The sequence below is a fragment of the Caloenas nicobarica genome, chromosome 13, assembly GCF_036013445.1.
Source record: "Caloenas nicobarica isolate bCalNic1 chromosome 13, bCalNic1.hap1, whole genome shotgun sequence".
Taxonomy (NCBI): Eukaryota; Metazoa; Chordata; class Aves; order Columbiformes; family Columbidae; genus Caloenas; species Caloenas nicobarica.
The window spans coordinates 3964677-3991063 of record NC_088257.1 but is presented as its reverse complement, the minus strand read 5'-3'; the positions used below and the strand labels follow the sequence as shown (position 1 = coordinate 3991063).

The following is a 26387-nucleotide window of genomic DNA, read 5'->3' as shown; positions in this document are numbered from 1 at the left end:
TCTGGGAAGTGAGAAAAAGACATAAACTTCCATCATCTTGCTTTTGCGGCTTGCTGAGTAGAGGTGACGTAGAGCATCAGGGCTCTTTATTTGGAGCTTACCATGCGATGTGAGGTAGTACAGCATGAGTGCGTAGCTTTGGATCGAGGAAATACCTGTTACTGGGTTTCCCTTGCGATGGTGCAGCCTTGTGCAAACAAAGACATCTGAGCCCTGAAGAGCTTGCGGTCACCGGCCAGGGCTGTTTGCTCCCTGATCTCATTGTGGAATCTATTGTCAGGAGGCAAAGGCAATAAAAGCGCTTGCAGGAGCAGATGGGGAATACAAGGCTCCTGTAGTATACACAAAAATAAGCCAGGGAGGAGGGGAAGAGAAGGAGTTAGGCTTAAGTGTTACTAGTGAAACTAGCAGCTGTACCACTTGATGGGAAAACAGCATTTCCATATGCCCCTGCACTAAAACTGAAAGTGTTTAACAGCAAAACTAGCAACGATGAGTCCAAGCTGCTAATAGAGTTAGGTTTTAGTAAAAGTAATGTAGTTTGTCTAGGGAGGCATTGGGTAAAGCTCCGGGAGCCTCTTAGTCAAGTTACCTAATGTGTTTTGATTTCTTACCTGAACTGGTTGAAGTCCCTTGGGTCGTTAAAAATCCCACCTGCCATGTCAGGATTGTGGAAAATAGGAAGCTCAAAAATTACAAGGCAGTATCAAAGAGAAAAAGAAGTGTCAGGTCTCTTCCCACATGGAACCTCTGGAAGAGGAGGCAGGAACAAGTATTATCTACAGATCATGAAGAGAGTCTAGTCTTGTGATCATCTCAGAAACACAGTCTTGAAGCTGCTTTCCTTTTTCTTAGTACATGCAGAGAGGAAACGCCTTAGAAAGCCAAGTAAACGGCTTCTGGAATATGCAGAAGAATATGATCACTTATTTGCACCCAAGAAGAAATCAAGGAAGGGCCAGGAGCAACTGCAAAAGGTGGGTGAAGGCTGACGTGATCTTCATGGTTATTACTCTGGGCTCTGCTCTGTGTGCTTTTGATGCGTTCTTGCTGTCTGCGGTGCCATGCAGGATGAATGTTTTCACCACCATATTCTGCTGTGCTAGGTGAATTCTGTGGTGAGGTCTGAACTTGAAGGAGATCTTCCTGCACAATGCAGTCCTGACAGAGATACCCAGCGGGGGCTGAGTCCTTTGGTTTCAACTCCATCTTCAACCAAAGAGTCCCCTCCCATCCTCGTAGCAGAGTGTTCCTTCTCAGAACTAGGATCTCATTCTACTGATCCCACTGATCGACTTCTAGAAGGACCTTCAGATTTTCCAGAGCTGGTGCTGTCTTCCTCAGACATTTCTGAAGTTTCTGCTTCTCCAGATGCAGACGAGAGATTCCTGAAATCAGGTAAGTGAGAGGTTGTGCATTATGCTCCTGTAAGTGAACGTGTTACAAGTTCAGCGGAAATTGTTGCTTCGGTCGGAGCAAAAAGGTCAGTAGCTATTGATCTGTTAGTTTGTTTTAGCTTTGCTTCATTCAGTGACCACTACTGGTGCTGAGAAGGGACAGGGGCAGGTGCAGTGGGTGAACTGGTGAGCTAGATGATCACACACTTTTAGCTTTCTGTAGAGTACAATGGTCCTCCTTAGGTCCTGGCACAGAACACTTCTTTGTCCAAATGAAGAAAGTCACAACTCCTTCTCTTGAGACCTTGCCATCTGTGCTTGCAAACAGTAGCATTCCTTTAGCTTGAAGGTCTCTTGCTGCCGTTAAAACCCTGTGGATGAATGTTGCTGTGCTGAGGGCGACAGACAAAGTCTAATCCACGTAGCCTGTGGGGTGGCCTTTTGCTCTCCCAGTGAGCTCGGGGAATTGTAGCACAGAAATCCCTCTAGGAAAACCTTTTTCTTAGAGGTTCTACGGATTTATAGAAATTGTCAGAGACTTGTACTAGCAGCAAGCCAGGGCCTTAGCTTTCAGTAAGGCATGGGACACAAAGAGGAGTGCGATCTGACGGGTTTTTCCCCTTTCCAACATCCTTTGCAGTGTGTTCATTCTCTGATGGCGTCTAAAGGCATGTCCAGGGTAAAAGCCCTGGTGTTCTGGCCGTGGTGACTTGGAGGGAGCACTGTTCCTGTTCTAGAGGGGCCTGTGGTCAAAAAAATTAAACCAAGCAGGCAGAGAGGTACGGTCAGTGGGAGGTCAGGCAGCCTGTTATGTTTGAGGGCAGAGGGATTGCCTTTGGGGTGTCACATAGAAACGGAAAGTTGGAGAGAATTAAAGGAGGAAAAACTGGGGATGCGAGCCTGAGGTTGGAGATGCAGGCGAACAGTACAGGGTGCAGCAGCGGGAGCGAATGTCCGTCTGCAGAGCTCACATAGCTCTGCCCGCTGCCAAGGAAACTCACCTCTGGCTGAAGCATACAGCGTGGGCAGGGACTTGGTGTGGGGACAATGCCAGGTTGTCCCTCCACGAGGTGTCTGTGCGAAAGTGGTGTGTGCAGAGGTGTCACAGAGGACACAGCCAAGGCTGCTGAAGCGAGCAGATGCACAGGGTGGGACGGGTAGCAAGCTGTTTCCGCAGAGTGCCTCGCACTCATCATTTTTTTGCGATCCTTTTACGTTTATACTATTGCCACAATAAGTGTGGATAAGCCCAGGTCTAGTGACTTGTTGCCTCCTAAGCGCCAGCAAAAGGCTTGAGCAGGAAACGGGGCAGGTCACAGCTGCTTTGTTTGGGGTGTCTTTTCCCAGCTGGTTTTCACCTTCGCTATGCGCAGCACGGATGCTGCTCTGAGTGGCATGGGAGTGGAGGCAGGACTGTATTTTTCAATGGTGGGACTGGCTTAGGCCAGATCCAAGTGGTTGGGAAATTATGATCTGAATTGTGCTGCCATGATGTGTTACCTGCCAGCGTTGGCTTCATAGTCTCTCTTCTCTGGGTGGATTTTTGTGTTGCACGTTGAGGTATGTCTGAAGGTCATGGCAGACTGGGGTCTGTTGTTGTGGAAGTTGTGCAGAAACAGGTGATTGACATCTCTGCCCAAGGAGCTTATGATCCCAAAGACAGGGTGAAGCAGATTGTTTTGAACTCTCGGCTGATATTTGCTTAATGGTCTTAGCCTGGTCGAAGAAAACCCTTGTTTATCTGATGTGAAGAGTTTCATTGCAGGAAACTTTGAAAGCAAGCGTCAAAGGAAGCCCACGAAAAAGCTCCTGGAATCCAATGATTTGGACACTGCCTTTATGCCAAAGAAGGAGGAGTGGACTCCCCCAAAGAAGGTACTTTCCTTCCAGGGCTTTTAAAAAACAGATAGAAAATGAGTCTAGACAGCAAACCCTGCTGAATGAGACACAGTGCAATGGGCTGTGGCTTTTCGTTGGCTGTGGCCCAGGAGCAAAGGTCCACCCTTCCCAAAGGTGCTGGTTGCTGTGTTATGATGGAGAAATCTGCTGAATACAGATGTGTTCCCTGCCCCTCCCCACTTGTAATGGGGATTGGGTAATTTTGGTTGTAAAATCTCCTGTCTTCATTGATTTATACGGAAAAGGAGTCATCTGGATGCTGGCTGGGAAGATTTGAGTGGAAATGTTCTGCGCAGAGACTTTCTTTCACTGTTCTGTTGCAGTGAAGCTTGGGCTTGAACTTAAAGCTTTGTCTTTTTCCATCAGATTTCTTCTGAGCAGTGTTTCCTTTATTACCTTCCCAAGTGAGCTGGTGAATGGTATGCAACTGTGGAGCTTGTAGCAGGGCAGAGGCTTGAGTTTTATCACACATAGTGTACAGCGGTTGGTGCAGATTTTTAAAGAAAACGCTGCTGTTCTCCACTAAATATTTGATATCCAGTGACACAGTTTGGAAAAAAGCAACTTGTAGAGAATTATTTTGGGTGGTGTACCTGCACAAGACTCGTTACTGCTGTTTCTGAGTTTGATTAATAAGTTTTCCTCCTTTCTTTTTCCTCTCTTTGTGTGGCACAGTCTTAATACAGTTATCATGGTTGCAGTAATGCAGAGGCCAGTGTATTTCATTATTAAGCTCCGTAAAAGTGTAAAGCCAGAAGAGAGTCTCTATTCCCAGCACCTTATAGGGTGTTAGCAGCCTTTTTGGGAGAGCTCAGGAACAGCGGATGATGCTGCTGAGCACAAGACGCAGCAGACTCAGCATTCCTCCCTGCCCGCAGACTGACTTTTCCATGTGGGATCTGTCACACACACAAAACAAAACAAATGTGTTCCTGCAAAGTCACTAATCGCTGATGAATTAATGACCTGAACTGTAAGACAGACATTGCAGTCATTTGTGAAGTCTCTGAGTGGCTGAGGAACGTGCATCTCTGATTTGCATCTGGTGACCGGACTCTGTTGTGTATTTGCAGAACGCTGGCCCTTCAGAGAGCGACAACTCCGAGCTCTACTCGCCAGCCCGCTTCTCGGACCTGGGAGAAGGTGAGCAAGGGCAGGGCTGTGGGGATGGGCTGGTCACGGGTGGGTTTCTGTGTGTGTGAGGGTTTATGTGTTCGGGGCTTTCAGAGGGCTCTTGCCTCAGCTGAGGCAGTGTCAGAAAAAACAGGTACTGAGATTGTTGGGCCAAGGTGGTGTCATGGTCATGTCTTTGATTTCCCTATGGAAAATGGAGGTGGTGGGCTCTTACTTCCATGAGGAGATGTTCTTATCTGTAGTCTGGGTGCTTGAAGGACACTTGTCAGCCCGGGCCTTTACCAATATGCTGTCGTTCGCCTGACGACAACGCTGTGACCAGGCTCAGCAGTGTCTGCCCTGTCCCACGGACAGTTGTGCAGTTGCATTGTGCTCCCCCACATCTGCCTTTGTATCACGTTGGTATCAACACGAGGAAGTTTTTGTTGCAGTGCGGTGGGAGGGGGTGTTGTTAGCAGCATTTGATCAGCAACGTAAGCTTTGTGTTGGTAGCATTTCTTCTTTTCTGCTGGGGGCATGTCTCGGGAAAGTCAGTAATGTTGTTCAGCAGCCTAACAAAAGAAGCTTAAACCAGTGTGAATCGGTGGTCCCCTCATGGCTGCAGGACAGGGGGCTGGCTGCCTGCAGGCTGGTGTTGCCCCAGCCCTTATGCCCTCAAAGACAGTAGGACCCAGCCTGAAACTCTCAGAAAAGCTGTAAAGCTTGCTGGTGGCACCTGTAGCAAGGGAATTATTTCTGCATTTTCCTTGAGTGGTCTTTCTGTTGCATCCCAGCTTCTGAAAAGCTCTTGGAGAAGCAGCGGAAGCGGAAGAGACAGCGCCATGCCTCTGCAATGCATTCCAAGAAGGAGAGAAATGAGGAGGGGCTGGGGGAGACCCCACACTCTGAGGTACTGTTGGGTCTTCCTGTCTGCTGTCATCCCTGTAACCTGTCTGCTACTTCCCAGGGCACTTGGCAGAGCTGAGGCCCGGTCATCTTTGGCTGGCTGGCCTGTCACTTGGGAGTTTGTCCCACTGATGTAGCTGCATGAGCTGGGGTTCAAGCTGAAGATACCACCTTGATTTAGTAGCTGTTTTGTGATGACTGCTTAACTTAGGCTCAGTTTTTAAGCTCCTACTCAGCTAACTCTCCAGAAGAGAGGCTGTTCTGATCTGGTGGAATTGGGTTTTGTCTGGCACGTTGCTTTGCACCTCAGAAGGTCTAACTGCTGTAAAAGGTCTTCTCTGGTGGTGGTGGTGGGAACACCAGTATAAAGCACAAACACTAGACTGGACTTCAAGCTCTTCTTCCACTTGCCCCTGCATAGCAGGGTGAGCTAAGAACCATGTTGGAGAGCATGGGGGGGACCGTCTGTGACTGCTCACAAGAGCCTCTGATTACATTCTGCCGTCCAGCAGAGCTGGCATACAAATATCTCTGACAAGCACATTTTGCCTTTTAGGAATGAGCCAGGTATCACCAAGTGTAGGGGAAGCAAGACTTTTCCTGGGAGAGGCTGGACACCTCTGGGCCTCTCACCATCGCCTCCCACTTCAATGGCCCAGATTCAGCAGCAGGCTGTTCTGTCAGGATAGTCAGTATGTATTTCAGGAGCCAATTATAGACATATATTGTTATATTTGTTGTTGTTATACAGCTTCCAGGAGAGCACAAGCCTCACAACACTCGTCTGAGCAGTGCCAGCCACCCTGCTGCTACTGCTTTTTGAAAAGGTGGTTTCTGATGGGGATGATAAAGCGGGGTACTCCTGTGCTGCTGTTAGTGCTCTTTCTGAAGTGTGCTCATCTGGAATCATATTTCCAAGAAGCCTGTACAAATACATTTGTCCATGATGTGGGGTAGTTAACACAATCTGCAGTGAGGCACCTACTAAAGGACTGGCTCAGCTCTGAGCCAGCAAATTCTCTGTGAATGTTTCATGGGGAAGAAAAGAGGGGGCAGGTCAGAGTAACAACGTAGTTAGGCCATGGCTCTGAATCCTGCACCTGCTGTTGACTGCAAATGAAGCCCAGGGAGCCTTAACTGCCTCCAGCCCTAGACATCTGTGTTGGGAACCTGAAGTTGGGTATGGTAAACCATGCCAAAAAGACCTGCAAACAAACAAAAAAACCCCACACACTGATGCTTCACACCTTTTGCCAGCATCCATTTCTCTGTGATTGTGTCTCTTGAGTTGCTGTGGTGAGAGTGTTTGCCCCTTGGCTTAGGTGAGTGCGTGGGTACTGGCGAGTGTTAGTGGGCTGTGGAGATGCAATAGAGCTTTCCTGTGGAATTTGGACAACCCTGGTCCCTAAGTGACTTTCCATACACCAGGCAAGGAACCCCACTTTGTGGTGAATGGTGCTGGAAGAAATAGTCTGATACAGCACAGTGAAGCCTTGGACCCAGCTACTTTCAGAGGAAAGCTTGTCTGCCTGGGCTGAACTAAGCAGCTTTCTCTGTCTTTGCCTGTCCATGGAGCCAGGAGTGCAAGTCCGTAACATCAGGGCAGCAAGAGACTGAGAGAAGGGGATGGAAAATGCTGTTGAAATGGTTGTCAAGGTTGTGAGCCAAGGTCAGGCTGTGCCAAAGAACAGGCCAGGCTTTTGAGGCTGTGCCAGATCCAGCAGCAGAGATAGCTCTGGAGGAAGACCTGAGATGGGAGAGCTGCCCTCTCTAGGAGGTACGTGGTTTTGCAGGGCTCGTGCTGGGTAGGAGAAGGAGGGGGAACAGCACAACAGGTTCTTTGGAGCGATGGCCTTGGACAGCCATCCCCTTCTCCCCTTTCACAGAGCACAGGTGTCTGGCCTTACCCATCCTGCCTAGCTCTGATGTTCCCTTCCCTATGCTGTTCTGGGAGCGTTGATTAAAATAAGGCCAAGATCCTGGCATGTGAAACGTGCAGATTTGCCAGCTGTTTGCAGAACCAAATGAGGCTGGTTTAGGCTGAAAGAGCAGGGCTAGAGCATGCTGTGCCATGCTGGGCAGCGCAAGCCCAGTTGTTAAGGTAGCATTGCTGCTCACAGATGCTTTCAGATCTGACCAAGATGTTGCTGGTTAACCCTCTGTGACTCCTAGATGCATTTTAGCTTCCCATTCCAATAACATGTGAAACGCGGCCGTCAAGGTTCAAAACAAGGAGTCCTGGCAGCCGTAGTAGAAAGCGGCTTGAAGGATGGGAAGACCCAAGCCAGTTCCAGACCACTCATACCTCTGTAGCAAGTCTGATTATGTCCCCCTGTTCCAAAACACTGTCTTGAACCCTTAGCTGAAGCAGGAAGGTGGTGCCCCTGAGCACAGGGGATGGGTAGGTGTTCACCAGCACCCTGCCCCTCCTGACAGGGACCTTGGTGACCACAAGAGTGGCCGAGCTCACTTTGTAACACTGGGCCCCAGTGTAAGCAGAAGCTATAGCTGACATCTGCCCATACCAGTAGCTAATTAACCCTGCTCTTGTTCTCTGTTACAGTGACCCCTGCAAGCCTCAGGTCACTGCTGAGCTGAGCAGAAGAGAGAGAACCTGTGTAGGAGTAGGAGGACCTGAGCTGTACCCAGTCCTTGGAGCACTGGTTGCTGGTGCTGCCCCTGGAGTGTTCCAGGAGCCAAAGCAAGTGTTTTGGACAGAGGGCTGCCTTGCGGCAGACTATGTAATTCCTAGCAAAAATACTAGCAGGAATGTCATAGCGCTTAGCTTGAGAAGATGCTATTGCATATAGAGGCAAGGGTGGCTGTTGTGTTGTAGATGGTCTTTTTACTGACGCCACAGAGACCTTTCCCTTCCCTCTGTCAGGCTGTGTGGTAGGGTGGCAGCAGCTTACGTGCTCCTTATCAGTATTGCCACAGGCGGCATCGCTGCCAGCTTTCCAGCGAGATGCTGATGATAGTCTGTAAGGCTGTATGCTCTGTGGTGTGTTGGACTGGCAGTAGTTTGTAGCTGGGACTCTGCTCTTCTTTATGCTCAATAAAGGAAATTTATACCATCCATCTTTGTACTGTGTGCTGTAATATACTGTCAGTGCACCTGTGCATCAATGCTCTGCAGAACTCACATGGCTTTAAAGTGTTCTCAAAGAAAAGTGTACTGCTGCATTTAGGGAATTAAAAAAAAAAAAAAAAACAAAACACAACAGCAAAGAAACAAACAGAGGAAGCATCATTATCTGACCTGAATACCAGCTCCAGATTCTTCCAGCTTTAAACTTTAGGAAATCTTTATGTCCTTGTTTTGCCCTTATTAATAATGTGTTCAGAGGGCATTCAGTTCAGTTTACAAACTTTAGTAGCACCACAACTCCCATACAGAAAGTGGTGCAAAGCTCCCTCTCCCGATCGTTAGCTGGACACCTGGCATGGAGCGGGGCTGCAGGGGTGGGAGTGATGGCTGCTGCTCCTGCCAGCGCTCTGAATCCCTCACAGGGTCTTTCAGGTGAACAGTTTGTGTCTGGGCATGCACTGGGTATGGGGTGCTGACCCAAGAAGAAGTGGGCAGCTGCGCACTGAGACCACTCAGTTAACTGCAGTGAGCTGGGATATTAAAAAATAGACTCTGGAGTGGCAGCTGGGGCTGGCAAGGCCACTGAGGTGTTGCCCGGGCTGTCCCCAGAGGCCTGGAATCTGTCAGGATGGTGTTCCCTGGCTCTGAGTTCCCTGTCCTGGCAAAAGTAAAGGCAGTGCTGCCCTGGGCAGCTGCAGGACAGGAGTATCTTGTGATAGAAACAAGTGTCTCTAGGATATCTGCTGCTCTCCTTCCCTCTTATGGTGTGTGGGCTGGTCCCCCGGACATGTCGGCAGGTGTCCTTCCGCTTTGGGAAGCCTTGTGGCAGGATCCCTGGCTTGGCCCGTGAGGGTGCAGTTGGGTCTTTGTCATTGGAACTCCTCTCCTCAGCAGGATGCTCTTTCAGCAGTAGATGTTACAGTCGGTGCTGCAGTACTCATACAGGACAGATGCTCATGAAGGACTCTGCTCTGGCAGGATGGTGTAAATGCCCTGCTGCACTCTTCTCTTTGGCGTTGGCCAGCTCGTTCATACCAGCACAGCCTTCAAGTACCTATGTGCCTGTATTTTACATGGGCTAGGACAAGCTGAAACAAGTGTGGGGAAAAGTCTGGCTCGTTTGCTGGGTGGAAACTGCAATCGAGATAATTTGAACTTTTTTGTTTGCATTTCCAGGGTAAGCAGACATTAGCATGTAGGATGCTCCAAGCTATTCCAACCTACCTGATTTGTTTGTGTGCAGGGCATTACCTTCTTCCTCAGAGAGAGGTTATGCACAGGAAAATAATTGTGTTGAGCATGTATTTTTTTTAATGATGTAGTAAACTGTTTGCTTATAAGTCCTTTGGTGGAACTGCATGGGGGATGTTCTGTCTGGGGTGGGTAACACACACAGACCAAGTGCCAAACTTGTTACATGCTTAATGTCAGAATTTGTATTTTCCAAGTCAGGACAGAAACTACTGACAGCGCTGATTATGGATTTCTTTTTAAAGGGGGAGACATCGGTTCATGGGACTGCTGCAAGTCCCAAAGAGGGTAATGAAGAGGGGTCAGAGAACGACCATGGAGTGCCTTCGTCCAAAAAGATGCAGGGGGAGCGTGGAGGAGGAGCAGCTCTCAAGGAGAATGTGTGTCAGGTAGTGTCCTTGAAGAAATCTCTTTGAAACTTTACCACTGTAAAGTGTGTTTGTTTAAGTTCTAGGACACACTAGTACCACAGAATAGCCCAGGTAGCCTCAAGGTGCTTATCGTAGAATTAACCAGCTTTTTGTGCTCCGAATTGAGCCTTTCCTCTGCGATTGCCTCTCCTCCTGCTAAAGTTCACAGATGTTAGTGAGACGTAAGAGACATAGGATTCATTTTAGCAGATGTGTGGTAGCAGGGGCTGGATGGTGAATGGCAGCGGTGATGCACAAACTACCTGAATTAACTGACACAAGGAAAATTTAGCATTTTTCCACACGGGGTCTGTGCTGGCAGTCCTGGCCAGCATGTGGATTGTTGCTGCCTTGGATGAGTTGGGATGCTCAGAGCTGACATTGTGCTTCTTTCCCCACAGATCTGCGAGAAGCCGGGGGAATTGCTGCTGTGTGAGGCACAGTGCTGTGGTGCTTTCCACCTGCAGTGCCTTGGGCTCTCCGAGATGCCAAAGGGCAAGTTCATCTGCAACGAGTGTTCCACAGGTACAGCAGCTTTTATGAGCGCAGAAGAACGGGGACTTGCTACGCACTTACCTGGTGCTTCCTTTGCTGGAGTGATGTGCCCGCAGTAGGGCTGCTAAATAGCTCTTAGTCTTCTGATTATTAGTCTGATGCTTTAAAATGATTTACTCATTAACTGGTCTTACTTGTTAATTCAGGTGTGTGGGGTGTGAAGAAGTGAATGTCCAGGATCTGATGGGAAGGAGAAGGGGAAATTCTTATTTGAGACTACAGAGAGAGGGCTGGAAAGGAGGGAATGTCTAAGCAAGGATGCTGACTTTTGTTTTTTACTTCTTTTTCGCTGACCTGGAGTCACAACTATAATATTTTTTTCCATCTGGAGTTTTATTGCAGCTGCAGACGAAAACAGCCTGTTGCAGAGACCTGTGCTTTGGGACGGGTACAGCAGGTTGCGAAGCTGTGCTGTGCTAACAGGCTGGTGGAAGCATCAAGTCTTCATTTATGTGACCGGTGTTCCGTCTGCTGCTCTTTCTCCAGGGGTTCATACCTGCTTTGTGTGCAAGAGCTGCGGGGAAGATGTCAAACGGTGCTTGCTGCCCCTCTGTGGGAAGTATTACCACGAAGTGTGCATACAAAAGTATCCGCCCACAGTCATGCAGAACAAGGGCTTCCGATGCTCCCTGCACATCTGCATGACTTGTCATGCTGCTAACCCAGCAAACATCTCTGCATCTAAAGGTACCGAAATCTTCTAGGGTGGTCTAGGGGATGCAGTTAGAAGCTTTTTCTTTGTTTCATGTCCACTGTGCAGTTACCTGGTCCACTAGTTCCTCATGTTGATGTTCTGTCCTTGCCACAGCGCTCGCTGTAGCGTTTGCTGAGGAACAGCTTCTCTCAGGAGTGGAAGGAGATGTCTGTGTGCGAGGCTGCTGCTCGTCAGCACTCCTGATGGTCAGACACGGCAACTCAAATGTTCTCATCTGCCCAGACATTCGGATGCCTGCACGTCCAGCAGTGCCACATGCTTCTCTGGGTTTTTGAATAAGTCTGGAGCTATATGGACACTCATGTTTTTCTTATGTACTTTTTTTTTACCCTGCCAGTGCTGCAGACAGTGCCTGCGTAGCAGTGCTGGCTACCAAGGCAACGGCACAGAGAGCAGCATAGTAAAAACTGTGATATTGGTCTAGTTGTCCTTTTTTTTATAATGCAAACTCTTGACTTGTAGCAGTGACACCCTTGGGCTGAGCTTCTCAGGCAAACACTTGTTTGAGCTGTTGATGGGCATACCTTGACCTTTATCTCGCATGATTAAACTTAAAACTTCTATGTGATTGCCCTGTACGTTTGCTTCTAAAGCTGCCTTTCTTTAAATTCTCAGTATCTTAAGATGAGTGGCAATAAGACCAGCTCTATTTTTATCCTCAAAGTCTGTGTTAAAGTTGTCTTTTTTTCCCCACATATCAGTGTTTGGTGTGGAAGATAACACTGAGACCTACAGCCCACAGCTGACCACTTCCCCACCGAATGTTTGCGTTGTGTTCTTCTGGCTGCTGATTCTCAGTGGTCAAATTTACCACTTCCCTCCCACCTCTTCTCCCTGTTCATAGTCTCCTGTGAGGAACTGAAAACAGGCTCGAGAAACCTTGGGTAAATTAGGCCTATAGGCAAATCTGAATTCTCCCTTCTGGAATTTCAGGTTAAAAATCTGATAAAGTGGAGAGGCAAGTGCTGATGTTTTCAGAAGCTACACGGATTGGTTTCATTATGCACAGCTAAGCACTTGGAACACCCCCAGTGTAATTACTGTCTGAGTTGATTACTAATTATTTGTGTATGATAGGAAGCAGTCCCAGGCTGTGAACTCTTGAACTGTTTCTGCATAGCATGCAGGGAGTTTTTCACCTCTAAATAATGCAATTGTGTATGTATTATATACAAATATGTATTTTTAAAATATATAATATCATAATATGTATAATTTGATAGGAATCTAGTGAGTTGGTCTATGGATGTCTATAGAAATTAAAGATCTGTTTCCCTTTCTGAAGATCACCTGTAGTTGCTTGTTTTGAGCTTAGGTTTCAGTAGAGACTAGTGTTGGCAGGAAAGAAAATCTCAGCCTCCTTTAGAGGTTCACTGTGTTCTCAACATGTTCTGGTGCCAGGTCGCTTGATGCGCTGTGTGCGATGTCCGGTCGCGTACCACTCCAACGACTTCTGCCTCGCCGCCGGCTCTGTGGTCCTCGCCTCCAACAGCATCATCTGCCCCAACCACTTCACTGCACGGAGGGGCTGCCGCAACCACGAGCACGTCAATGTCAGCTGGTGCTTTGTCTGCTCAGAAGGTGAGACAGGCTGTTCTGGGTCCCCTGTCACCAGGCGATGTGCTGACAAGAAGTCATTAGAGCAGGCAGAAGCTTTGCTAGTCCAGAGTGTGCTAGTGAGAACTAAAACAAGTTGCCTTCCTGTGCAGCCCATTGAAGTCCAGCTTCAGGCTTGGACGACTTCTGGATCTTTAGAAGGGTTCTTCTTGCAGCGTGAATAGGGCACAACTTTTGAAAAGGGTTTGCACAAGAGCATCATGCCCTATTCTCTGTTGTATCTGTCTGGAAATGTGGAGTTCAGGACTCCTGCGCAGTGACTCTGATAAATTCCTCCTCCTTTTCTTTGCAGGGGGCAGTCTTTTATGCTGTGAGTCGTGCCCGGCTGCATTTCACCGTGAGTGTCTAAACATTGAGATGCCAGAGGGAAGCTGGTATTGTAATGATTGCAAGGCAGGCAAAAAACCACACTACAAAGAAGTAGTCTGGGTGAAAGTTGGGCGCTACAGGTAGGTGAAGGTAGAACAGACTTGTCCCTATCGCTTCTTCATGCAGTGCTCATGGTGACTGAGGTGAGAAGCTGCTCCTCTCTGCAGGGTACAGTGCAGCAGTCTCTGGTTTTTTCGCATGCATTTAGCGGCTGGTAAAGTGCGTGTTTCCTTCTCCAGTAGCCTCTTGTCTCCCCGCCAGCCTTGCTGGTAGCCCTCACGCACTTTTCTCCCATGTCTCCACACAGTAGCGTGCTTCTGAGGTGGCTGGCAGTGAGGAAGCCAGAGGTTTCATCTGCCTTTCCCTGTGTTGCAGATGGTGGCCAGCTGAGATTTGCCATCCTAGGACAATTCCTGTCAACATCCAGAAAATGAAACACGACATCGGCGAGTTCCCCGTGCTGTTCTTTGGCTCCAAGGATTACCTGTGGACACACCAGGCCCGTGTGTTCCCTTACATGGAGGGTGATGTCAGCAGCAAAGACAAGATGGGGAAGGGTGTGGATGGCATATACAAGAAAGGTAACTTGTCTTCATCCAGGGAGGTACATGTTCTTTCTCTGTTCATTCCCATGTGGAGAAGTGGTATTCTTGTAGCAGAGGAAAATGTCATCTTAGAGCTAAAGTGCAATTAAATTTGTAGAATGAGCTGCTGCTTATCTGTTATCCAGCACACTCGGAGTATTTGTTGGTCTGACTCCCAGAGAGGTAGAAGGGTCTGCAGATCTTGAATACTTCTCCAACTCTGACATAGCCACTCTAAATCCGAGTGAGCTGCTGCTTTGTCAGTATCTGTATATAAAAATGCACTTGAGAGTTGTGAGTGGAGCTGCCTGACACCTCTGCCCAAAAGCAGGCAAAGCCAGCTGACAGTTTAGATGCTTCCTCCCCCACGGGCAGATCCCTCACTGTAACTCCTGCCCTACTGCATTGGCCTTTTCTTCACGCTCCTCCGGTGAACCTCGGCCTCTGAAGAACGCGGCCAGGGAGCTTTGTGGATGGAACTGTCAGCACTGGGTGGACACTGGCAGCCCAGCTCTGTGTGGGCAGAGGGAGTTCCTCATAACACAACGTATTCTCTCATTTAGCTCTTCAGGAAGCTGCAGTAAGATTTGAAGAGTTGAAGGCACAGAAAGAACTGAGACAGCTTCAGGAAGACAAAAAGAATGACAAGAAACCTCCTCCCTACAAACACATCAAGGTGAGGGCAGGTGGGGGAGACAGGTGTGGAAGTCTTGAGCTGTCGGTGCAGGTGATTTACAGATATACAGAAACATTTCTACTGCTTGGGCATCTGGCTGCATTTGAAGGTCACTTTGGTCCTCTTGACATCTTCAGTCATCCTCCACAGAAGGGACTCAGGTGTGCGCAGAGCTGTCTGGAAGCTGGACACCAGTAAAAGAGGTACTCTGATTTACTGGAACAGTCTCTGTGCTGTTCCGTGTCAGTTGCGTGCTCTGAAGGGAGGGTCTCGCTACCTTGGGAGTTCAGGGAGAGCGCTGGTAATCGCTTTGCGCTCAGGTACCGTGTGCCGCTGGTGGCAAGGTGAGAGACAGGAGACGGTCAGGGTGCGGTGTGGAGGATGGAGACCCACAGGATCTTGTTTCATCTCTGCTGTTGTTTTGTATCTCTGTACCAGTTGGTGACTGAACAGAAATACCAAAGCAGGTGTGCATGCTGGAATATCAGGCCTTTTGCTGAGTTTTGGGGAACTCTTCATGTTTAGGGCTGTATTTTGGGAGAGAATTGGAGCAGCAAGAGAAAACCTACAGGATGCAGATGTGTCTGTTTGAGATGCAGGTCCAGGTTGATCAGAAACCCAGGACCGTTCTTTTTTCGTTACCTCTGTCTACTCCTTTCCTTTTCTATGTGGCAAACTATGAAAAGCTTAACAGATTGCTGGCACTTCTTGTTTCTAGCTGGGATTTCTAGGCAAGCAGGTATGTCCTACATGAGTTACTGTACAGTGTGAAGAGCGCAACTGGATGCTGTGGCAGCAGTATGGGCCAGGCAGCTTCAGTGGAGGAAATACAGTTTCTCATTGTGGATGTTTTTTAGCCTATCTCTGGCCACAACATGAAGAAACTTTGGAAGCAGTTTGGAGCCTTTGAAATACCCTTTTAATATAAATAATGATGGTCATGGTCATTAGCCATGGCAACTTTTCTGAGGTCTGGGTGCAAGCTGGTTTTCTGTGTGGAAGCAAAGCGGTTTCACGGGAGCATACTGGGGCATGAACTGGAGAAGGCTTCAGGGTGGAATGGCCAAAGCCCGCTGTGTCCACCCATCCTGGCCTTCTAAGGAGATCAACGCCTTGGGGTCCATCCCAAGGAGCACCACAAAATACACTTGGGATCCTTCATCATATCAGGGTTGTGGCTAATCCAAGCATGGCCCTGGTTTGGAGCTGGTTTTGTACTGGCAGTGCCTGGGAGAGCCGGGCAGGCCTGCGGGGCACGTGTGCGTGCTCAGACACCCTGGTTGCTTGGAGTGGCGGTGCCAGAGCCAGCAAAGGCAGTTCTGTCTGTCTGGTGATGGAACGACCTAATCCTGTGAGTCTTGTCATTCTGAACGAGCTGATGAGCTCACGGACTGAGTAAGAGCTGGGAGGCAGCAGAGAACACAAGAGTGACAGGGAAGATCGGAGGTGGGAGGCAGTATTATAAGAGGGAGACTGTGTGGAAGAGATTACTCAGGGTTTTCTGCAGGGTTTGCGTTTAAACAACGGAGGAGGATCAGGACTAGGCCAGCCTTGGGCAGGCTGCCAGTGCCGAAACTTTGCTCTGCGGTGGGACTAGATACATTGTGTGGGGGCTGGAATAGTTTTGCTAAATGGTCCCCTCCTTTCCTGTTCTGGGAGAGGAAAGGGAGACAACGGTATTGCTCACCCAGGCAAAGAACAGCAAGGAGCTTTTCTTCAGTGTATCTCTCCAAAGTCCTGACTCTCTGTTACCCGCATTCCAGCGTTGGCTGCCTTAACCAAAGCCAAAGGACCCTGCTTGTGCCACAGACGCACCAGTCGTGTCTCCACTCTGCTGCACTCTGCTTCTTTCCAGAGCAATTTTTAGAGAGCTCCTTGGCTTGACTCTGAGCTCCTCTTTGGGCCTTCCAACCCCAGCCTTGTTTGTTTTTTCTTTCATTTACACCTGGGTAGAGAGCAAACTGCTTGTGGCCTGGTGTGTAGGTGTGCCCTCTCTGTCACAGGCAGGCCAGCATGGTTCTCATAGGGGCAGCTGAGAGCACAAAACAGCTTGAAGGTAATAGATTCAAAACCCAGGACTGTAAGGAAAAGCTTATAACTGTGTACCTCTTGAAACTGTGTGCCCAAAAGTAAATATGTGCCTGTCCTTGTGTCCTTCTGCCCCTCACTGTAACCAGCTGGCACTGCAGCCTGTCAGACTGTAGGCAGGGGCTGAGCACAGTGGTGACTGTCAGGATAACTTGTTCTTAAGAGCTAATGCCCTTCTTGTGCGTTCAAGGTGAACCGGCCGGTGGGTAAGGTGCAGATCTTCACTGCAGACCTGTCCGAGATACCACGTTGCAACTGCAAACCAACAGATGAAAACCCGTGCGGCCTTGACTCAGAATGCATCAATCGCATGTTGCTCTATGAATGTCACCCCATGGTCTGCCCTGCTGGGGAGCGCTGCCAGAACCAGTGCTTCTCCAAGCGCCAGTATCCCGAGGTACAGATTTTCCGCACGCTGGCACGAGGCTGGGGTTTGCAAGCCAAAACAGACATCAGAAAGGTACATACTCTTGTTTCTGCATGTGATTTTCTGTTGCCACTTCTCTCTTGCTCAGTGTTGGTTTCAATAGATCACAAAAACTACTGTCTGCCATAATTTGAAGACGACTTCTTGCCATAGAATGCCATTTAGGAAAGTGGATGAATTTGACTTTTCCAGTCCTGACAAGAACGTTTTGGCTCAGCTAACCAAGAAAATGGTTTGCATGTTGGTGTCTTACAGGGTAAGAAAGATCATTGCTCTATTTGTCTGCTTGTATGGACAATGGGCTTTATGAGTACACCACAACACTGGCCTGAAAACGGTGCTCAGGATTTCCAGACAGGGAGCAGTGATTATACCTCTCCCCCATTCTTGAATAGCCAGGCTTTTCCAGCATGAGAATCTTCATCAGAAACTGAAACCAGGGCTTGGCTCTTAAAAAAGGGTAACATCTTGGAGATGGCTACTATTACTGCTGAAACTGGTATCTCCAGCTAGAACACTTGCATATATTTTTTTTACATCTAGAGAACAGTAGTTCTGTGGACACACGTGTGTGCTGAATGAAGAACGGTAAAGCAAAGAGAACCCCAAAGCTAAGAAAGGGTGAAGTGGAAGAGGACAATTAGCATAGTAGGAGAAGAATGTTTGAAAAAGGAGTAGGGACAACATGCTGTAGGGAAGGGCATATCCTTCTGTCCTTCTGATAGCAGGAGGAAGAAGTGTGCGTCTGTCCTGTTGAGGCTTATTTCGTGCTGTGATGTAGGTTAAAGGATCTCTCTGCCTTTCTACACGCCTGTTGTGTTTCACTTTCAGCAGGCAGTCTGGAAACAGCAAAAGCCAGTTATTTATGGAGGCACCTCGCAGCCCCAGAGGAGCAGAGCTGCGGATCCCTTTGGCGGGTGCAGCGTGGTCTCTGCTGCATTTCGCCACAGGGAACTCCGTGGGTTTGCTGCAGGAGCAGGTGCCATAGGTGCATCAGCTGCTCCGTGCGGTTGGTCCCCAAAGGGATATTGTTTCCAGCTGGAACGCCGTTATGCTGTGCTTTGAGCTTCTTGTGGTTTACTTTTATGCTGTCCAGGAATGTTAATTCTTTCCATAGCACAAGGAATAACCCGATAGCTGTTGTTGCTTTATTTAATCGATTTCAAGTTATTTGTTGAGTGTGTGAAACGGAGGAATGATTCAGGGCTCTTGGATTATAGGTCAGGCTTGTTGCAATAGCAGAGAGGAAGATGTTTATGAAAAGGTTTCCACAAAGGAAACAGGAACTGAGTTTTAGCACAAAGGTGGATGTCCCTCAATCCTGGAGGGAGCTTGTCGTATCAGTTTGTTGTTTTCTCTCTGACAGGGTGAATTTGTTAATGAGTATGTCGGGGAGCTAATTGATGAAGAGGAGTGCAGAGCCCGAATCCGCTATGCTCAGGAGCATGACATCACCAATTTCTACATGTTGACACTGGATAAGGTATGTGGAAGGAATTTCTCTTGCCAGGTTCCTAGGCAGAATTAAAATGATTGCAAGGAAGGCATGATAGGGGTTTTCTCCAGCAAGTAAAAAGGTGATAAGGGTTGCTCCATGAGCTGGTCTACATTTCCACTACAGAAAAGACTAAAAGAACCAACATGCAGTAGAGAAGTTTGTTGGATATCAGGATTAGGAGGAAACTGAACCGACTGTTGGAGATTGTTCAGAAGAGGCGAGGCAGTTGTCTGAGTGCAGTAGTCTGAGGATCGTAGATGCTGTTTCAGCATAACAAGGTGAATTTGTAACCTCAGGACCCTTCCCAGAGCTGAACCGTGGAGTGTCCAGAGCTGGGCTGGTGCATGCCAGAGGAGGCACCAGTCCTCAGGTGTACAAGTATTGGGCACAGTGAGACTCTCCTAAGTTCAGATCCCAGGTCTTGCTGATCTAAGTAAAGCGTTGGAGTTTGTTACCCCCACAGACTCCTCAGTGGTCCTGGAGGCTGGGTTGTTGGTGTGAGCTCCCGACTTTCAGAGGTGAGTAGTTTTGTCAGCAGCTTTCCACACTCTGTCACTCAACCTTGGAAAGGTTAGAAGGAAACCGTGAAAACGGGTATGGGAAGAAGCTGTTGAGCGTTGGACAGGATAATAATAGGACTACTTTCTGGGTCTCCCCTCTTCTTGCTGGAAGTTCACTGACCATATCTTGTTCTCCTTGTCTCACTGATGAGTGGGAGCTGGGACAAAACTGACTGTTAATATCTCCCTCGTTATTACAAACCCAAATCCCAGTTGCAGCCGCCCTCTTCTCTCTGACTCAGTCTAACAAATGGTAGTGTGCTGCACAGAAGTGTACCTCACACATTACATACTGTTCCTGTTTTCCTTCTATACATTGACGTACAAGAAGTAGGAACTGGTATTTTGCTTTTAAGCAGAAGTCAGGGTCTGGAACCTCAAGTGCTGCCTTGGAGGTGTGCTGGCGTGGTGTTTGTCCAGCACTGCCAGCGCAGGGAGGACTTCACGGAAAGCAGCAGTAGCACTTTCCTGGCTGTTCAGGGGCCCGTGGGTCTTTGTAGAGGAGTATGATGGTGCACAGGGGACTGTTGCTGTGTGACCTGCCAGCGCTGACCAGAGACATCAGCGTGTGGAACCTGGTTGGGTGTGGGTTGATTGTGCAGGCAACCCCATGACACCTGCCACTCGTACTTGGTTAAAACACGTGTATGTAGTTGGGTGTGTTGCAAACGTCATCAGATGCCTCCCTTGTCGTGCTTTTCACTCCTGATTAATGCTTTCCTGGCACACTGGTACCCGGACTGCAAGGGCTTGAGCAGGAAATGACAGTTTACTAAGTGTGTTTTTCTGGGTTTTTTTGTTGTTGTTTTGCAATTCCAGGATCGAATCATTGATGCTGGACCAAAGGGCAATTACGCTCGATTCATGAACCATTGCTGCCAGCCAAACTGTGAGACTCAGAAATGGTGTGTGAATGGCGATACTCGGGTTGGGCTCTTCGCACTTGTAAATATCAAAGCTGGTAAGGAACCCTGCTCTGTCAGTGCTGCAGGTAGAAGTGTGGGAGTGTTTCTGTAAGGAAAGAGGAGGGTTTGTGGCTCCATGGGAAGATATTTAATTTTTGCTTTCTTATAGGCAGTCGTGAGACTTGACACCAGTACTGACACAATGAAACACATACGTCCATGGTATAAATGGAGGTTCATAGTTCTAATTTACAGGGTCAAGAAGTGGAATTAAGCCCGCTATAGCGTGGGGGCCAATGCTCCTTTTGGCTGTAGGATGTGATAGGAGTGTTGGGTTGTGCTGAATTTTCAATCCACACAGGTCTGTGGGGAGATTAATAGTTGGGATCCTTGCGCAGCCATGACAGTCATTCGTGTCATTATATTTCACAAGTGCTTTTACTCAGCACTAAGACGTTCTGCCCCATCGTTCATTACAACTTGCTTGGTTTTGTTCTGCTTCTCTACCAGGGACTGAGCTGACTTTCAACTACAATCTGGAGTGTTTGGGAAACGGAAAGACCGTTTGTAAATGTGGCGCCCCAAATTGCAGTGGCTTCCTAGGAGTACGGCCAAAGGTATGATGCCTCCTTTAAGCTTTGTTCATCCAAATCACCTCTTTGCATGGATGTGTATCATTTGATGTGTAGATCTCAGGAAGACTAATCCATCTGGTTTCAGTGTGGCCAGGAGAACACTACTTGAAATGAGTTGAATATGCAAGTTTTCATTCTGAGAGAGCAGATCTTAGACCTCAATTATTAGAGTTCGTTTAAACAACTACAGGATTTTACACCAAAAGAGTAAATAAAATATTTTTTTTTCAGAATTTTCTGTTTATTATCGCGGCGATTTCCGCTGCACTAGAGCAGCAAAGGGCAGGCATGGGCAAGATTTCTATTGGATAACCAAGAAAACACAGCTCAGCTCATTTCCCAAAGTAAAGGCCTGGGTAAATTGTGAGCGTGCATGGAAGGCCTGAAAACTCACATTCCTTCAGCCTGGAGTTGCTTTAGAGCCACAAGGCCTCTGCATCACTGTCTTTGCTGCAATAAGCAAGTTCCTGGTTTTTTCCTTCTTTTAGCTAAGCGACTGAAGTTTACACGTCAGACACAAATAATAAATTTGCCATATCTCTAGTAGAAAAATCACTAGCTTTTTGAACTCACTGACTTCTAAGAGCTTTGTTTTGTAACTGGAATTGTTGCAGCAAAAGGAATTTATTTCAATTACCTCCTTGTGTGAGCTGGTTCTCGTTGGGAAAAGTAAAATAGCTGGAGCTGTTGGCCAAGTTCCCAACTGTCACCAGCTAAATCTGTGTCTCAGCTGTTGAAGTTTGTTTCAAGAGCTTCACCAAATCAGTCTGTAATCCCTTTGCTCTGGTATGTGGGTACTGGTGGCTGACTTACCCACAGTTAAGGGTTAAAAGCTCCAGCAGCACAATTGTTAAGCCCTGTCAATATATAATACAGGGAAGGTTTTTTGAATCCTCCAGAGAGCTTAGTTCAGCAGAAAGAATTAACTTATGATAGGAAAACAAATGTCTTCAGAAGTTGACAGATGAGGTGAATTACACATCTGGTGTATTTAGTTCTTTTTTGGGTTGAGATGTAAAGTTCAATTGATTTTGTGCTGCTCCTGTGTTATACATGGCTTGACTGTTGTTTTTTGGCCAGAAATGGCAGGTTGCATGATGGAAATCAGAGAGAAGTGCCCTTTAGTTGGCGTTAATGTTCTGTTGTGATGCCTGAGGCGACTCATTCTATCTTGATGAGGTGGGATGAGAAACAATACCCAAGGAAACAGTACCTTGTTTTTTTTCATTTGTGTTTGTTCATATTGGTTGGTTGGGGTTTTTGTTTGTTTCTATTATTATTATTACCACCTTTTTTCCAAATTAATCACATAATAGATGCATTTTTAAGCTTCCTGAAGATACAGCAAGACAAAACTTGGCTGATTATACTCAAGTTCACTCTTAAAAGCGACCTTTCGGAATGGGAATCGCTTAGTCCAGCTGTTAGACCTGGCTTAGACATTCAAATTAGCTGTGAAAGGTTTTTCTTACTCTCTTTGTAATTAGATGGCCAAGGTGCTAGACACTGAGAATAGGTGGAATAGTTTAGATGGAGTGATTTCACTGCCTGCATTCTCAGTGATAAGAGAGGCCAGACTTGTCCCCATTGTCAAGGGGAATGATGGCAGGAAAACAGAAATAGCCACATGTGAAGGGGAAGGAAACAATCAAGAAATGAAACTCCCTGGAGGCAGGACAGCTGGATAACCACTGCTACATGATGGTAGATCTGGAGACAGAGGTTTTTGAATGTTTTGGTGGTTTTGTTTTTAATCTTGACAGGAGAGGAGTGGTCTGAGGACCTGGCTGGGGAGGGGGGAGGCAGCGTTAAGAGGAAACCTTGGACCAAAGAGAGCACTTAAACCATTTAGATGCCAATCTTGGGACTAGTTGTGTTTATGTCCTTACTGCCTGTGACACAGCTGTTTGGAGCACGGTGATTTAACTGTACTGGTGACACAGAGATCTCTGGTGTCACCAGTGCTGGAGGAGGAGAGGAGGGAGCAATCGCAAAGGAATAACTGGTTATAACTGGGGAGCAGCTGGAGATCAGTCATTCGGTACATCAGAGTGTACACCTGGAGGGTAAGAGCAGAAACAAATCCGCAGGGAGAAAGTCATCGATGATCTCTCATGGTGGAGAAGGAGCTTTAGTGCGGGACTGAGCTGCTGTGGTGACATGGCTGTGAAAAAAGGCAGATGCAGGCAGTGCTTCAGGAGGGATTTCCCATTTTTTTTGGAGAAGTGTTGATGCCACTGTAAACGGCCTGTGAGGCATCATATGAAGTAAAGTGTATAATTTCTGTAACTTGTGTTTTGGAGAAATAAACTCAGTATAGGCAGAGAAAAGCCATTAGGAAGCCTGGAGGTGCAGACTGTGGAAGCGTTTGGTTTGTGAAAAGGAGAGTGTGTCCTGGTGGTAACTTTAGGGAGAGAAAAAACCTGCAGAACAAGATCAATGTTGGCACGAACCCAAATAGCTCTGAAAATCAATCACAAATTCAGACTCAAAATATAGAGGGGGTGAGGAACATCAAAAAGTGTAGGGAGCCCACGTGTGAGAGTCACAGGTGCAAGGAGACGCAACTGCTCTGACCGAGGACCTGAAGAGTCAGAGGTGGCACAAGCTCAGCGACAGCAGACGGCTTCAGCTCCTCATTCTGCTCTTGCTAATTGTATATATCACATTTCTAACCAGGCTTTGGTACAGAGCTCCCAGGCTCTTTCAAAAAAAATTGAAGAAATAAACTTAGCAGAGCCAATTATACTGTTAAGCAGCATTCTTTGTTTTATCAGTGCTGGGGAGCAGTGGGGATCATCCTCCATAAGTGCTCCAAAGACTGGATGAGCTTGCGTTGCTTATATTCACATAATTATTACATATGCACTACAATTTTTGAAAATTTTGACATACAATACATCTATAATTGATGATGTTAGTTATAATTGTTTAGTTTCTTACTTACATATATTAATTATTAGTTAAATATAAACTAAGCACTGTGCTTCTAAACAATGTATCACTTAATCTTCTGTCTCTCTTGTCCTGCAGAAGGATCTAAAACTTAAAAAATATCCCCTCGTTTTGCAGGTGGTCAGAAAGCATGCATCCCGTGTCAATTAGTTAATGATGGGTATGTCTTCTATAACTTAATCACAGTATACATGAATTTGGCAGCTTCTCTTCAAAATGAGAACTATTTGCTGCAGTAAATTGTTTAGTAAATATTCGGAAGCTACATACATATCAGGTGTGGCTGGCAGTGGGATTTTTATTTGCAGGTTTGCAGTTACCTCCAGTGTAGCAGGAAGCGAACAGGCGGAAGGAGCAGAGACCTGCGTTAACTGATGTTATTTCACCCGCAGAGCCAGCCCAGCCTGACTGAGGAGAAGTCCAAGAAGCTCAAGAGACGGCCGCAGATGAAGCGCAGGTCGCAGGCGGAGGTGATGAAGGAACGAGAGGACGAGTGTTTCAGCTGCGGGGACGGAGGGCAACTGGTTTCTTGTAAGAAGCCGGGCTGCCCCAAGGTGTACCATGCCGACTGCCTCAACCTGACCAAGAGACCCGCAGGTCAGTGCCCTGCGCGGCCGTGCTCAGCTTGGGGCACGGCCCTGGCTCCAGGTGTCCCGGGCACTGCTCACCGCATCACACTCGCTTCATAGCGTCTTAAAATTCAGAGGAATCTTTCTCGCTTGAGCAGACTTTGTGGCCCACGTGGCACGACCCTGGTTTGCACCCTGCTGTGACTGCAAAAAGATGAATTGGTTGCTGAAGGGAGAGCTGGTCCTTGCCTGAGGAGCAGTGCTTGGGATCTGACCCCGTCTGTGGAGCATCCCAGCGATAGCTGAGATGTTGGTTCCTCAGCCCGGCCGCTTCCCCAAAGTTAAAGACAATCAAGTGAATTGATAGGAGTTGAGAAAAACGTGTTAGATGTGTGAATAGAATTCATAGTTAAGGAAGAGAATGATTCCAAAGCATAGTCTAGTTTGTCTTGAAATGAGGACAGAAAGTCGAAATAAAAATAAAAGATATTCAAAAAGTACTTCTTATTGAGTGCAGCAAAAGAAATAGGCTCCCTGTACAAGTGATGAACCAGTTTCTAGTTTGTTAGTAGCTCAGTGAGTGTAAAGTTATATCCATCAGAGGAAAATATTGAAGTTGCATTTAAAAGTCTTCAAGGAGCTGGTTGAGGGGAGTGTTTCCTCTGTTTTTTCAATTTGTTTTGGTTACTAAAGGAGTTCCTGGGACCTTTAATGATTGTTCAGGTTTAACCAGTGCTCAGAAAGGGACGAGGTCTGACCTGAGTCTTGGTAGGCCAGTTATCCCCACATCTGCCAGGCCAGGAGGGTGGAAAAGCTGATGCTGGGATCAAGTGCCTAAAGAATTTAATGGCAAGAATATGAACAATAAGAGATGGCAAGTTTTTAGGTAGAATATCTCATCAAACCTAATTAAAGGGTTTTTGCTAAGATGATAAATTTGGTTAATAAAAGCAACTGCATTGAAGTAATTTGTTTAGGGGGCTGTAAATATTTTGGTTTAATGCTGTAAGTGTTGCCAAAATTAGAAATTCTCTGTGCAGCTCTGGGCAGTATTTTCTGAACAGGTTGGGCAGGCTCAGAAGCATGAAAGCAGGTGGTCTGTGGAACCAGTGACTGCCAGAGAGTCACCGTGACGGAGCATGTCTGTCAGCGCCTCCGGCTGCAACCCGACAGAAGACGTAGAAGGACCAGTAGTTTATTTTGTAGATGGGAGAAATTATGAGTGTGTGTGCATGTTAAGTTTTGGGGAGAATTGGACGTTTACACAGAAGAGCTTGGATTGCTTATTGAACAAATGCTGTTAACAGAGCAATGTGAAAGCTGAGGGGGACACAGGTCATTTGTACAGAAACATCCTGGTTCAGGGTGAGGGAATCCTGAATATCACCTTTCTGTTCATTTTTATGAGCTGTAACATCCCAGCAGCTCTTCCTGTACTTTGAAATCTCCAATAAAGGAGAGTCCAGCATTCAGCCTGTTCCCCTGCTTTCCATTTGAAAAAGTTTTGTCTTGAAAAACAAAGGCTTGCCCACTCTCTGATACCCTTTTTTTACACATTGGGAGACTGTTATCTCCTTAGTCCTTTTCCAGCTTAAACACAGCCTCTCCTTGCAGCTCTTATTTTCTAATATTATATTCTTGGTCTGCTCTGGACTGTGTCCCACCTGCCTATGCATTTTTTAAACTGTGGTAACAAGAGGATTTTAATAGCATTGCAGCTGAGGCCTTGCTAACACTGGCAGAACAGAATAATTATATTTCATGTTTTACATAAAATATCTCAGGAAATGAGGTTGGACTTGTTTTTCAAAAATCACTTGTATTTATGTGATGATTGTGATTTGCCCTGTCGTCCTTGGGTTCTCTTGTCTTGATCCTGTTCATGTATTTAGTTTATTTCTTCCTCCTGCCATCATGCTTTGCTCTGATCTTTATTTCGTTGCACCTTGTTGGTGAAAGAGCATCTGTCCAGTTTAAATCGTGAGCCTGTCTAAGCAGATTTTTGCAGTTCCTTACAGCCTCATTGTTATCTACCCATTTTTGTAAGAGTATTTGCTGTTCTGCTTCTAGAAACTGGAATTAAAGTACACACTAAAATAGACTCCTGAAGGACATCACTGGAAATGCCCCCTCAGTTTGCCATTAGTAGCAGTTTTCTGAGAATTTTCAG

The 26387-nt window shown here is 47.1% G+C and overlaps 1 protein-coding gene across 3 annotated transcripts in view; it reads left to right on the top strand.

The window, feature by feature from the left end:
• NSD1 (nuclear receptor binding SET domain protein 1) overlaps nucleotides 1–26387 on the top strand; it is a 62693-nt gene that overhangs the window by 26676 nt on the left and 9630 nt on the right. For all 3 annotated transcript variants that reach the window (XM_065644172.1, XM_065644170.1, XM_065644169.1), the window contains exons 6-22: nucleotides 856–977; nucleotides 1107–1398; nucleotides 3163–3272; nucleotides 4370–4439; nucleotides 5204–5319; nucleotides 9900–10043; nucleotides 10466–10589; nucleotides 11106–11306; nucleotides 12736–12915; nucleotides 13244–13400; nucleotides 13696–13901; nucleotides 14468–14580; nucleotides 16859–17128; nucleotides 18462–18578; nucleotides 19973–20114; nucleotides 20569–20675; nucleotides 24041–24245. In XM_065644172.1, the coding sequence (XP_065500244.1) occupies nucleotides 856–977; nucleotides 1107–1398; nucleotides 3163–3272; nucleotides 4370–4439; nucleotides 5204–5319; nucleotides 9900–10043; nucleotides 10466–10589; nucleotides 11106–11306; nucleotides 12736–12915; nucleotides 13244–13400; nucleotides 13696–13901; nucleotides 14468–14580; nucleotides 16859–17128; nucleotides 18462–18578; nucleotides 19973–20114; nucleotides 20569–20675; nucleotides 24041–24245 (2676 nt within the window). The remainder of the gene's footprint in view (nucleotides 1–855; nucleotides 978–1106; nucleotides 1399–3162; nucleotides 3273–4369; nucleotides 4440–5203; nucleotides 5320–9899; nucleotides 10044–10465; nucleotides 10590–11105; nucleotides 11307–12735; nucleotides 12916–13243; nucleotides 13401–13695; nucleotides 13902–14467; nucleotides 14581–16858; nucleotides 17129–18461; nucleotides 18579–19972; nucleotides 20115–20568; nucleotides 20676–24040; nucleotides 24246–26387) is intronic.